Consider the following 13,334-nt stretch of genomic DNA (forward strand, 5'->3'; position numbering starts at 1 on the left):
ATATGAACATTTCTCCTATGGAAAAATCATATCCCATCCTTATGGCTTGTCTCCAACCAAACATCTTAGCAAATTTCCCAAACTCCTATTCACCACTTCTGTTTGTCCATCAGTCTGTGGATGATGTGTAAGAAGTCCATATGTTCTTCTCACTTTTTAAAAAAAAAATTTCCTATTATGGTTTACAGTATTAAGGGGAGCACCCTTCATCAAATGCCATGGTTGCAAGATATGTACAAATGATTATTGGGGACAATGATTTTTAATTTTTAGGAAAATATAGATGGAGTTGATGTGAAACTAATTTGCAAAGACTTCTATTCTTATGCCATATAAAATGAGTATTAGTTTCTACTACCCTCGAGGTTTTCACTAAATAGAGGGATATTAAAAAGATGTAGTAGCAGAGCCAAGAAATCAATAACAACTACACAAACTACCAACAAATTACTAAACTATCATGACAATATAGGTATGTATATATTTGTCGATTCTCCTTTTCCACAATGAAATTGCAATTCTATGCAGTTTTAATTTTCAATAATAAAAACTGCAAAATATTAGTTACCTATCACATAGGCAGGCATAAATTACTTCTAACAGAATAAATATTTTTGGATGTCTGGGTTGAATAGAATTTTTTTTAACCTATTGTATATCATGGAAACAATAAAGCTAACATTTTTTTTGATAACACTCACTAAATGTACACATTGGTTTTGTAAACTAATATTTTTGGATTTACAATTTGAAATTGAGATTATCACCAAGTGTTTACTCAAACATTTCAGGGAAGAAGAGGTCTTAAATACGATGCTAAGAGCAAAATCTTCGCACCTGAATAGTAGGAAAGATGGTTAAATGTGTATAAAAGAAACATGAATAAAAAGTGATTTCACATTATATTAAAAAAATAGTGTTACAAATAGGTTGTCATTAGATATGAGCACATTCATCCGCGACTATAATATAGGTAACATTGATCGGCAAGGACTCTAGTCATAGCCTATTAAACTTTGCTTTGGTCCTAAGCCCATCAATAGAGTGTTCCACTGCCTTGAAATATTATATGCATTTTACTCAATCAACTTGAATTGTAATTGAAATTAAAAATCACTTTATAAAGTCAGAACTAAAAAATGATATTAATTAATGAATCCAGGAATCCTAATTTAGATTAAAAGAAAATGGTCAAAACTCACAAGCTTAAATTGAATATTATTGGTCCCTGCTGTAGCCATTGCCGCTCTTCTATTTTGAACTTCTTAATTGCAAAGATCTTTGCTGAACCAAATACAAACTTTCCTCTTGATTATTGAAATTGGAGAGGGAAATATGCATTGTTGAATCATTTATTTATAAAATCTTTGAAAAGTCCATTTTTAAAAGTTTAAAACGTCAATGTTTCAAAATTTTTTTATAAAAAGTCACGAAAGTTATCTATCTATACTAAACAAAAGATACTATATAAATTTATTATGTTACTAAACTTTTTTTATACAATATAATAATTTGAGGTTCTCACAATTATATTTCCATTTTAAATTAACAATTGATTTTAAAACTTTAATACAAAGTTTATAGTTTAAATAATTATTATTTTAATATAAAACATATTGTCATATGATACAACTTTTCTTTGTTGTATCGTTATTACAGTAGCATTTATTTTATTTCTAATATAATTTTTTGTTATTCTTATTATTATATTTAAGTTATACAAAACTAAGATATTGATGTTTTACTTCCTAATTGCTTTCTCAATTACTTTCTTTTAAAACATTCCTTTTTTCATAACCTTTTTTTGTTAGTACATGTTATAGTTTATTAAATATATCTTTTGTTTAGGACTTAAGGTAATTGGAGTTGTAAGAAAACTCAAAAGCCTTTTTAACAAAATATTAATACTTTTTAATTTTTAATTTATTAATTTTTTACTCTTTTGATAATAATAATTTATTTCTATACATTAAGAATACTTTATCTAATGTTAAATTTGATATTATCCTATGAATATTAAGATATGATCCATAATATATGTAATATTATTATTATTTTTATATTAAGTAATTTACTATCAAATATATGAGGTCTATAATTTTTAATATTAAAAACTATATTTATTAAATTGGAATATCACTTTACATTTTCATATACGAGTTCACCAAAAAATATTTCTTATGGTAGAAAATTAGTTGAAATTCTATGAATCTTGGAAAAACATATTAAAAAAAATGTTAATATATGAGTTCACCAAAAAAATATTTCTTATGGTGGACAATTAGTTAATATTTTAGTAATGTTAATTTAAAATATATTTAAAAAATGTTGGAAGAACTTTTTTGTTGAGAGGTTTCAAAAACTAGAAATTTTTTATACAATACTTTTTAAATATTGAGATTTTCATAATGAAAATTAGATGTATATCTATGTCTATAATATGTCAATGTTTTTAATGTGATCTATTATAAATATGAAATCACAACATTTGGTTTAGTATTTGGAGTATTTCAGTATTTCTCATAGCTTTTGTAGAAGCCTAGTGCCCAAATGGCTACCAACACATTATAGAGGAGTTATTAAAAGCTACGCAAACTGGGTGGCCAAATAATGAAACCGCAAAAGAAAATGAAAAATGAAAATGTCAACAATATGACCAACCTAACAACTATAAAACAATTGAAATAGAATTGAGACTAACCTATGGAAAATGATTGTTTATTAGGTTTGTGTTACAATTTTTTTGTTTTGTGATTTTTTGGTGTGTGCTACTTTCTAAAGCATGTGGGAATTTTAATAAAGCTTTGTCTTTAACTAATGCATATAATATATCCTAATTATAGCTTTGAAGAAATGCAACCTATGACAAGTAAATGTTTCCCAAGAAGTCCACCTTCTATACAAAAAATATAGGAAAATAGAAAAAGAAATATAGAGTATTATGCCTGTAATAAAGATGTGATAGCTACCCATAGACATCGTAAAATATTATAGAGAGTTTCATCCACCTCTAAACAAATACAATTAGAGAGTACTGTAGAAGTAGCGATGAGAAAAACCTTTGAAATAGTTAGAGTTTCATTGATTAGCACCTTTTGTACTACAAATACATGAAATTAGAAAAAGAATTAGAGAATATTATGCATGTAACAAAGATGTGATCACTGCTCGCAGACAAGCTAAAAGATTATAAAGAGTTACAACCACCTCTGAACAAATACAGGAAAACACTATTGTAGAAGAGGTCATAGAGAAATACCTTCAATGATTAGAGTTCCATCAATTACAGAGACAACAAGCTCCAGTACATGAACAGTGTACTTACCACCCAAAAAATGCACTCCATGAACTCCAATGACAATAGAGTAGAAAGAGAAATCAAGAATACTATGACCAACATAATGATCAAATAGCTACTTAGAGATTTGCTAACAGACTAGGAAAAACCTTAAGTCCCTTGCAACAAATAGAAGCACAGAGTATTGAGCACATAAGCACAGAACAAATAGTTCCAACATTACAAGAGAAACTACATGAAGTTTGACAAAATCCATTGCAAGAAGAAATGAATAAACATGCAAGGATTACACAAAGAAATGACTATATAATGGTACACAAATGATTATATAAGAATTACCCCTTGGATGATCCATGCTTGCTCAACACACATGAGATATTATCTGAAGAGCTTGTTCATGACTATGAAGAATTATTTAATCTTATTCAAAGACACACAAAATGTAGACTAGGTACATGCATAAGAAAAAAGGGTACAAAACAAAGAAAAAAGTATATCTACTTTATCATGTGATGAGGATGGAAAACAAATATGAACTTGCAAGAAATGATGATAGACTTAACATTCACAATCAAGAAATATCAATAATTTGGAGAGAAAACATTGGCTGCCAACCAGTTATCTCACAGGAGCTTGTTCTCAAATACATTGCTAAGCATGCATCTAAGGCTGAAAAATAATTTGAGACATATACTGACATGTTAAAAAGAATATCTTTAGCCCAACAACATGAAAAACTAGCTCTTATAGCATACAATAAATTTATGACAAAAATTGTAGCTGAACGTGACATAGGTGCACAAAAAACATGTCACATGCTTCAAAAATTGCCTCTTATTGTGTGCAGTCATCCTTTTACATCCTTGAATGTTGGTCAAATGATGTTCCAGCGGATAATAGACATGTTAGACAGAAACCAAATACAATCCACATACTTACAAGCACTCAGTCATTGACCTCCAAAGCTTGAGATGCCAACACTTCTTGAATCTGCATGATCGTACACTTATTCTACAAATCATAGAAATGATAGGTGGAAAGGAAGAAATGTGCAAGACATTGTAAATGTTTACCCAAAGTTCAATAGTATTCCACATGTTGAGTTAGACCAATTTGAAATATTCTGTTGGAGTGAGCTACTCTTATACAAACATTTTTGTATCATGGAAAATGACAATGACTTGACAAAAGAAAGAATTATTACAAATTGGACAAACATGAGTGGAAATAGATATCATGTTTGGAATGTCAATCACATGTTAGAATCTGAGCCAAAGTAAGAAGAAGAAGAAGAAGAAGAAGAAGAAGAAGAAGAGATGTCGATGAATGAGTGGCAGATGTTGTCATAAATGGGAACCTTACATAGTATTACCCTCGATGAACTTGATATGCTTGGCAAGCATGATTTTGATAACAATAACAAATGAGATCAAATTTTCATTTCCCAAGATCTGCATGAAATTGTAACAAAGTTCATAAATACAAAAAAAAAATTGCACAAGGTGATAATGTCCTACCACATTACCATATACTAAGCTATCCATTGTCAACAAGTCAACAGACAACACTTGCAATAATTATGGAACACAACGAATGTCGACCTCACAAACCTCTTTATATCATTATTCAAGGAAAAATTGGTACAGGAAAATCATACTTGATTCACTGCATAAGAAATGCATTGAACAATAATGGTCAACTATAGAAAGGATAACTACTAGTATTGGCTCCTACAAGTGTTGCTGCATTCAACGTACATGCATCTACTATATATACGATGCTTAAGATACCTATTAAACAAATGCACCATTACAAGGGAAAGCATTAACTACATTTCAAGAGGAACTAAAATAAATAAGATATATATTCTTATTAATGAACTAAGATTTATTGGCCCAAAGCTACTACTGAAAATAGGTAGTAGACTACGACAAGAATTTCCTAAAAATCAACATCTCTTCTTTGGTGGCCTTTCCATCCTATTTGATGACCTCACCCAACTACCCTTTGTGCTACACACATCACATTCTACTACAAGAACATTGTGGGAGCAATTCAAAACAATCATCACATTAGATAAAATATTTCACCAACAAGGCAATAACATAGAGCAAACATAGTTTCACTAACTTCTACAGAACATACAAAATACAAAATTGACAAAAGAGGACTTGGAGCTCCTACTCACACACACAAACCAAAAATTTCATCATATGAAAAGGATGAATTTGACAAATCAATACACCTATTTTCTAGAAATGATCTTGTAAAACTACACAATAAAAAGATATTGAAACTATTGAATTGTCCAATTGCAATAAGTATAATAATAAGCACTACATACAACATGGAATATGCAACTGTTGAAGGAAACTTGAAAAGGAAATCCCATTGTCCAAAGGAAAACATATCATGCTCAAAAAAAACATATGGACACAAGCAGGCCTTGTAAATGGAGCATTGGGTGAAATAAACGAGTTTGTTTGTAATGACGGTTCCAAACCCCCATAACTTCCAGTATACATTGCAACAAGGATTGATAATTACAATGGTCCTCCATGGGTAAAAATGATCCAAAATTAGTACCAATAATTTTGTTGACCTTGGGCACACGGAGGAGTTATCTGGACACCACCATATGGGAAATGATTGGATTGAAAATGGAAGAGGGAAATGAATGGATTGAAAATGGAAGAGAGAAAATTATAGAAAACCCTGCATTTGGCTGAGTTACACTTGAAAATATTTATGTCCAAATCTCTATTGTTCAATCACAGTGTACAAAGGGGAAAGAAAGAGAGAAAGGTGAGTATGAAAATATTTATGTCCAAATCTCTATATTCACACCCTGCTCGTTATTCACCGCACTTTCCTCTTCTTGGAAAATTATTGATGTGTAAAATGGAAAGAATGCTTCATCTAACACCTAATTTTTTATAAATCTAAATAAAAATATGCTTCGCGTCAAAGAGCTCAGTACAAAGAACAAGGCGAGAGTTTCAACAACATATCATTGTACGTTGTGGATATTTGAAAATGGTAATGACAGAGATTGGTTTCATGGCCTTAGTCACCACTCTTTACCATTCTCTTTTAGGATTGTAATTCATCGAGAGCTTCGCTGGAGACAAAAGCTAGTGGTTTACCAAGAGCTCTACGAAACAAAATGTATGTTATTTCATATAGGATAGAAAAAAATAAATGAGCAAAGGAAAATGTGTTAAAAGAACTCACAATTTAGACATGGAGGAGTAAATATGAAAACTATCGAAAATCTCAATAAAGAAGAAGTTTTTAGGATCTGTTTGGTTGCTGGAATAGGAATAGAAAATTTGGAATACGTTGTATATTTTTCATTTGGTTCATCAATATGAATATGTATTTCCATTTTGCCTCTAAAATGAGCTTATACCCATTCTTAAAAATAATTGTTATTGGAATAACCATTCTCATTCCCAATATTACATTCCTATTCTCCATTCCTATGCCTGCAACCAAACGGTCCCTTAGAGGATAACGATATCCCCTAGAGAAGATGCCATGATTCTCCTGCCCTCCAAATTAGGTATGAAAACCTCAATTGTAGTCTCATTATTTGCATTAGTGATGAAGGTCCTAAACGAAAATGACCAAATATTTGGCATTGCATATGATGCCTTGGATATTCAAAGGACCCCTAATGGACCTAGATAATGCTTGCCAATAAAATTATGTTTTAGCCTCAAACATACAGAGGATCTGCATCTTCTAAAAAGAAAGGAAGTGTAAAGAACAATTATAAAAACTTTGCTAATGAGGTAGGTGTTGATGTGGGGTAAAGAGAATTTTCTATTTCACTGAATCTTATTACAAATATGATATGTAGTACCAGAATCAAAACCTAGTGAAAAAGGGCTGGAATTAGGGTAGCAATAAGAGCTTCTAATAGAGTACTCTGAGAACTATATATGTATTATGTCCCATGGCCCCAAAACTATAATAGGATAGATGTTTAATAATCTCTAGAGTTCAATGCATGGAGCGAGAAACATTACCAACCAGCTAGTTTTGAGACATCTAGGTGGTCTTCTTCAGATGCTCCATTTATTTCCTGATGAAGCTTTTTTCATTATTTTGTTATCTCTACAAGTGACAATTGGGTCATGGAAAAGATATAAACATTATAGGTGCGCATACAGAATGGTCACCAAATCAAGAAATATTAACACATTCCTAATTAATACAGAAAGATTTGAATAGAGCGAATCCCCATCAAAAAGCTTAAATCAAATAACAACACACTGGCCTAAGTTGTAATATTTAAACAATTTCATCATATTTAAATTTCATAAATCTTATGATAAATATCATTGAGAAATTATTTTTCAATTAGAAAAAATAAGAATCAATGATCATCTAAATATTAAAAAAAGATAAATTACACAAAGTCTCATAACCAAACTCCATTTTTTTCTAATCTTAATTGTTCAAATTTTATCGATAATTAATTTCAAGAATATGCCATCAATTTTATTTTATTGATTCTAAATTAAAGATGGGCCAAAAAGACTTGTGATCGCTCAAGCACCCTCAGACATCTGATCCTCCAATTAAGGCTTACAAACTTAATCTAATTATACCACCCACCTGAAACATCTGTCACAAACATCACGTTCCATGCAAATCCCTAACTACTCTACCACAAACATCATTCTCTGCTCTACTCTGATGTTTCTGTCTTCACTTCTTCTTCAGCAGCAGGTGTCACAACTTCTGCTGCAGGAACAGATGTTTCCTCAGCAGCAGGGGTTTCTTCCTTCTCCACAGGAGATTCAGCAGCAGCAGCAGCAGGGGTTTCTTCTTCAGCAGGAGCAGGGGCTTCATCTTTCTCCACAACTTCTTGTGTTGGAGCCTCATTTTCCTCACCTACTTCCTTAGAGACCTCCTTTTCTTCTATTTCTTCTTTGGCAGCAGGGGATTCTTCTTCTGCAGCAGGTGTCACAACTTCTGCTACAGGAACAGATGTTTCCTCAGCAGGTGTCTTTTCCTCAGGAACAGGAGTTTCAGTAGCAGCAGCAGCAGCAGGGGTTTCTTCTTTAGCAGCTGCAGGGGCTTCTTCTGTGGGAGCCTCATTTTCCTCACTTACTTCCTTAGAAACCTCTTTTTCTTTTATTTCTTCTTTGGCAGCAGGGGATTCTTCTTCTGCTTCCTTTGCAGGTGTTGTTTCTTCCACCACATCTTCTTTCACTTCCTCTGCTGGAGTTTCTTCCACCTCTTCTTTTGCTTCCTCTGCTGCAGGGGTCTCCTCAACTGTCTTCTCCACTGCCTCTGCTTTACAAGAGTTCAACAATAAATTCTTAAGCTTCCATGGTTGATTCATACGAAACAAGAACTTGTGGCTATGCTAGTTTTCTTCTTGAGATTTATGATCAGGTCAAGGAATATAAGAAAAGCAAATTAAAAAAATCCCCTGTTTTAATTTTATTATGAAGATCCATCAAGAACGTGAGCCAAAACATCACTAAGAAATCTTGCACAGCGGGTGTTCTCACATTCACTAGAGTGACAATTAAAAAGATTAGATTTGCCAATTCTAATCTGACTTTTCTAATTAAAAACTCAAAATTGTCCACAACACATACCCTGTTCCACTACGGGGGCTGATTCCTCTTCCTTTGGGCTCTGTTCCGCAGTTTCAGCAGGTGGGGCTTCAGCCTTCAGAGGCACTTGTTCAGTTGCAGGGCTCACCTCAGCGGGCATGGCAGCAACCTGCACAAATCGATCACAACATATAAGTTAACTCACATCATTCAAGACCGATTCTTTGGCATGCATGATCAATTGAACAGATCAATCCATGTGAGTCGATCTACATACCTCAACATCGGCCATTTTGGAATCTCAGATGAAGATTTGAGAATACAGTAAATAAGATCTATAAATCCCAAAAGCCCTGATCGCTGGATCAATTCTGGTGGGTGTTGGACAGTAGAAATAATTCATGCAATACAAGAAGCCTTGTCGACCTATTTATAGGAAAGTTGGAAGGATGCTCTGGACTTTGCGTCGCTGGAAATATAAACTATTTAGTTCTGAAAAAATAAAATCGGAATGAGAAGGCACCGTCCAAATCCACATCAGATGAACGTGAGAGCATGATCGGGTACATTTCGTAACAAAATCTCATTTGACGTGTGGGAGTCTCGAGATAGTGGAGAGAGTGAGTGCAAACTAGAAAATGTTTAATTTTGTAACCGTAAAGCATCACCGCTGTATTCGTTGTAGTTATTATATATATAACAGTACTAAGTTACAATGCTATAGAGTTCAGAGTATAGTTTCATTGTATTCATCTCTTTTACGATGTTTTGGCTTATTATTATAAATCTTAAAATAATATTAATCTTATTAGTCCCGCCTATAGAAGACTACAGTTTTCAATCTATTATTTTCTATTAATCCTCCTTGCTTTGGTAGTTGTGCAGTTTGTAAAAAATTCATTTATACTATAGTACCACTAAATTTTGTCATTAAATGAAATTTATGAATTTAATTTTCTATAATGTGATTGGATGAGGCCATTTTTCCAAGCAATCTTTTTCATTTTTCTTTTGTAGGAAATATAAGTGAAAATAAGGTTTGAAATTTGACAAAGGTAACAAACGTGTCATTTTGGAGGTTTTGTGTGCATTATGCTACATGCCTATGACATATGTAATCACACTATCCTATGTTTAATCTACCTCCTCACAATTATGCACGTAACTTCTATTCTTGGTGAAATAGCAAAATTGGTTGTGGATTTGGGTACGTTAACAAGGTTGAACCTTCTATAATTTTGAGCTTCAATATTTCTTCTATTAATGTGATTATTTTCATTTAAAAATATATGACTATTTCTTATGAAAAAATTAAAATGGCGATTCCTAAAATTGCTTCAATTTGAGAACTATTGTTGTTAATTTGTTTATTTTGATTAATTCAAAGGATAGATTGCAAAAGCTTTGAAAAACTATAGTTCCTAAGGTTAAATTTGAAATGGAAGCATTTCATTCTGAAAGAAATTGATAAATTCAGGGTGTCTCCCTTTTTTAATACCCTTTTCATCTACAAGTATCTTAAATGTTTATAATGCCATGTAAAAAAATGTTGTTGTGTTTTGTGAAATTCTCAAATGGAAAAATGTTATACATTACCTTGTTCGGAAAAATCTGATGATTTGATGTTATACAACCTTCTATTATCTACAGTCTTTAACTTCATGATTAATTGTAGTAAGAAATCCAATTATATTTTTGGGCCAAGTTTATGTGATATCCCTGTTGGTGTAAATAAGTGTTTACTTATTACACTTTACTTAAGTTTACTTAGGTTAATGCATTATTATTATGCATTATTTTATTATTTCTTATGTGAAACACTTAGGAGTTTTCCTATTCTTATGAGTTGTCATATTGACAACACTAGAGTAAGCAACTCTAATTCAACACATGGTGTCTACAACACTGGAATTTGCATAATTAACTGAGTTCTCATGTAGACAACACAGTTATTCGCACTCCTAATTTAGCACATGGTGTTTATAACATTATTTTGTGTGCTACACCTTTGTAGGCTTATCCTTGCATCATCACACTTACTCTTGTGCTTAATGGAGGATAACCCATATCTAATGGACATGTGCCTGGTTGTATGACTTATCATGTTGTTCATTCCTATGTATTCTAGAAGCATTCCAGAGGCCTTTATATATAGGCACTCCTAGTGTACTTTCATATATTGAATGAATATTATATTGTCATTCTGATCATACTCTTTTGGTCTACTGTTGTGCTTGTGCTTGAGTTCCTTGGTCTTGGGTGAATTTTGCCCGAAGGAAAATTCTTACATGATATCAGAGCTGAGGGAGATTCTCTTCACATAGTTGTTCGAGACCATTCTTGCTTTAACACCTCGACCTAGGTCCAAAGAATCTGTAGAAATTGGAAGCGTCTAAAGCCAAAATGAACCTCGCCATTGCGTCCGAAATGTTGATTCAGTGAAAATCGGCTATCAATTTGCCTGTGTTGGGCCAAAGTCAATTTTGAGGCAATTTTTTTTGCAAATCGACACCCGAAGGCTCGATTTGCAAACTGGGTATGATCATTCATTTGATTTGTTGATTTATTGTTCAGATCTATAATTATTTATTCTCTACAATTATCTATATTTTTCAAATTTTTTTGCCTAGTAGGGTTTGCAGAGAATTTTTTTTGGTAGGAACTGGGCAGTGAATATTCCATCGACATCTTCAATATTTGGTAGGCAAACATTCCAAATCCGACAACCACGTCTAGCCAAGCCTATCCATTTTCGACAGGCTTCCTTTGTTAGAATACTGTGGGTGTTTCATTTTACACATCTTGTAAGGTTGTCCCCCACCGAATGTGGGACTGACCCCTGCCATTTGTTTTCAAAATTTCTAGGGCAGTGATTTTGGCCATGGTGAGTGTTTTTTGACACTCGAACATCTCCAACAATTGGCACCTGGCCCCTGGCATCTGTTCCACCTCCTGTGATGGCTTGTGCTTTGTTTACACTTATGCACCTCACATTTTTATGCACTTCGAACATCTATCTACCCATGCATGTGGGATTAAACCAATTATCACCATCCACCATAAATTGTTGCATGGCACCGAAATACCTATCGCTAGCCCACTTCAACATATGTAACCACCATCGCCAGCCTCTCAATTCCATGACAATCATGAAAGCTTCCCAACAAGCCCTATTCACCCTGGCTCGAATCTCTAGCAACAACAATGAATGTCTCCGACACTGCAAAAAATCTCTAGCAGCCTGACACATGGACATTGCCATGTCACTGACAGCATCAGCCCACCATCGCCCATGTGGACATTGCCAAATCAGCAATACAGTCAGCGTACACATCACCATATGCATCCTTTTTCCATATATCTTCTGTACGTCTTTATAGTACACGTAGGCAGTCGTACAATGCTGACATCACCATTACATCACTATGACATCACTAGAGGGGCCCAAGTATGCTGACATCACCATTACGTCACTATGACATCACTAGAGGGGCCCAAGTATGCTTACATCAGTAGTTTTCTATCCTAAATTTGACAGTTGTCTGAATGTCATCCAGGGGAAATTTGAATTGCTACGAAAACCATTTCACTGTCAAATTTAACCCCATCTTTTACTGATCCAACCCCTCTTTAGATTGATTTTTGATTTTGCAATTTGACTTTAGGAGGCCATATCTCAGCCATGCAGACTCCAAATTAGGTGCATTTTTTTTAAAATTTTGGCTAAAATTTCTTAAAGTTTTCAGTGGTGCAATTCTTTTCTAGTTTTGGTGCACGAATTTGTCAAAAATTGCATCTTTTGGTGATTGTAGCTATCTAATCCTACATTTTGCAACTTCAATTGCTCCAGACAGGTTCATCTGGACACGAAAATAGGTTCTTTATTTTTTGAAAGTGTGTTATTTTTTGTCTACTTTCCATATCTACAATCATATTATAGGGTTGTGTGGACAAAAATGTCACTTTCAACATTAGGTCTTTTTCTGCATTGTAATGTTTTGATATATCTTCAGAATTGTTGTATATCTAAGGTACATTGTAATGTTCCTGTTTTGAACTCCATAAGGAGGTTGTAAAAAGGCAAAATTGGAAGTCCACTAAGGCCAAAATTGGCAAGTGACCATTGTAAACACACTACATATAAAGTGCCAAAAGCATCTTTTTATGGGGGGGGGGTGTTTCTTGATTGAGTGAAAAGGAAGGGTGTTCTTGGTGTTTTGTTCCTCTTTTCTTGTTGTTTTCTTTCATTTTTTACATCATGGGAAATTTCAAGTCTCCAAAATTAGCACCTCATAACTATGCTACATGGTCCATTAAAATGTGGTGTCATTTAATGCATAAAAGGAGTTTCTCAATATGTAGATGGTACCCTTCCTAAACCAATAGGTGATCAAGTATCTACAACTAACATCCCAGCTTGGGAAATAATGGATAGGAAAACCCTAGGTGATATTTGT

The 13,334-nt window shown here is 33.2% G+C and overlaps 1 protein-coding gene across 1 annotated transcript; it reads right to left on the reverse strand.

Annotated features, from left to right (window-relative positions):
- Positions 1–7,796: 7,796 nt before the first annotated feature.
- Positions 7,797–9,072, reverse strand: LOC149557532 (uncharacterized). Its single transcript, XM_089785996.1, has 2 exons — positions 8,920–9,072; positions 7,797–8,605 (listed from the first exon to the last, which is right to left on the reverse strand). The coding sequence occupies exons 1-2, from the start codon at positions 9,035–9,037 to the stop codon at positions 7,998–8,000; spliced, it is 726 nt and encodes a 241-aa protein (XP_089642122.1). The 5' UTR covers positions 9,038–9,072; the 3' UTR covers positions 7,797–7,997.
- Positions 9,073–13,334: the final 4,262 nt, after the last annotated feature.

Source organism: Cupressus sempervirens, chromosome 5, assembly GCF_028749045.1.
Source record: "Cupressus sempervirens isolate cs-2001-9-10 chromosome 5, ASM2874904v1, whole genome shotgun sequence".
In the NCBI taxonomy this organism is placed as follows: Eukaryota; Viridiplantae; Streptophyta; class Pinopsida; order Cupressales; family Cupressaceae; genus Cupressus; species Cupressus sempervirens.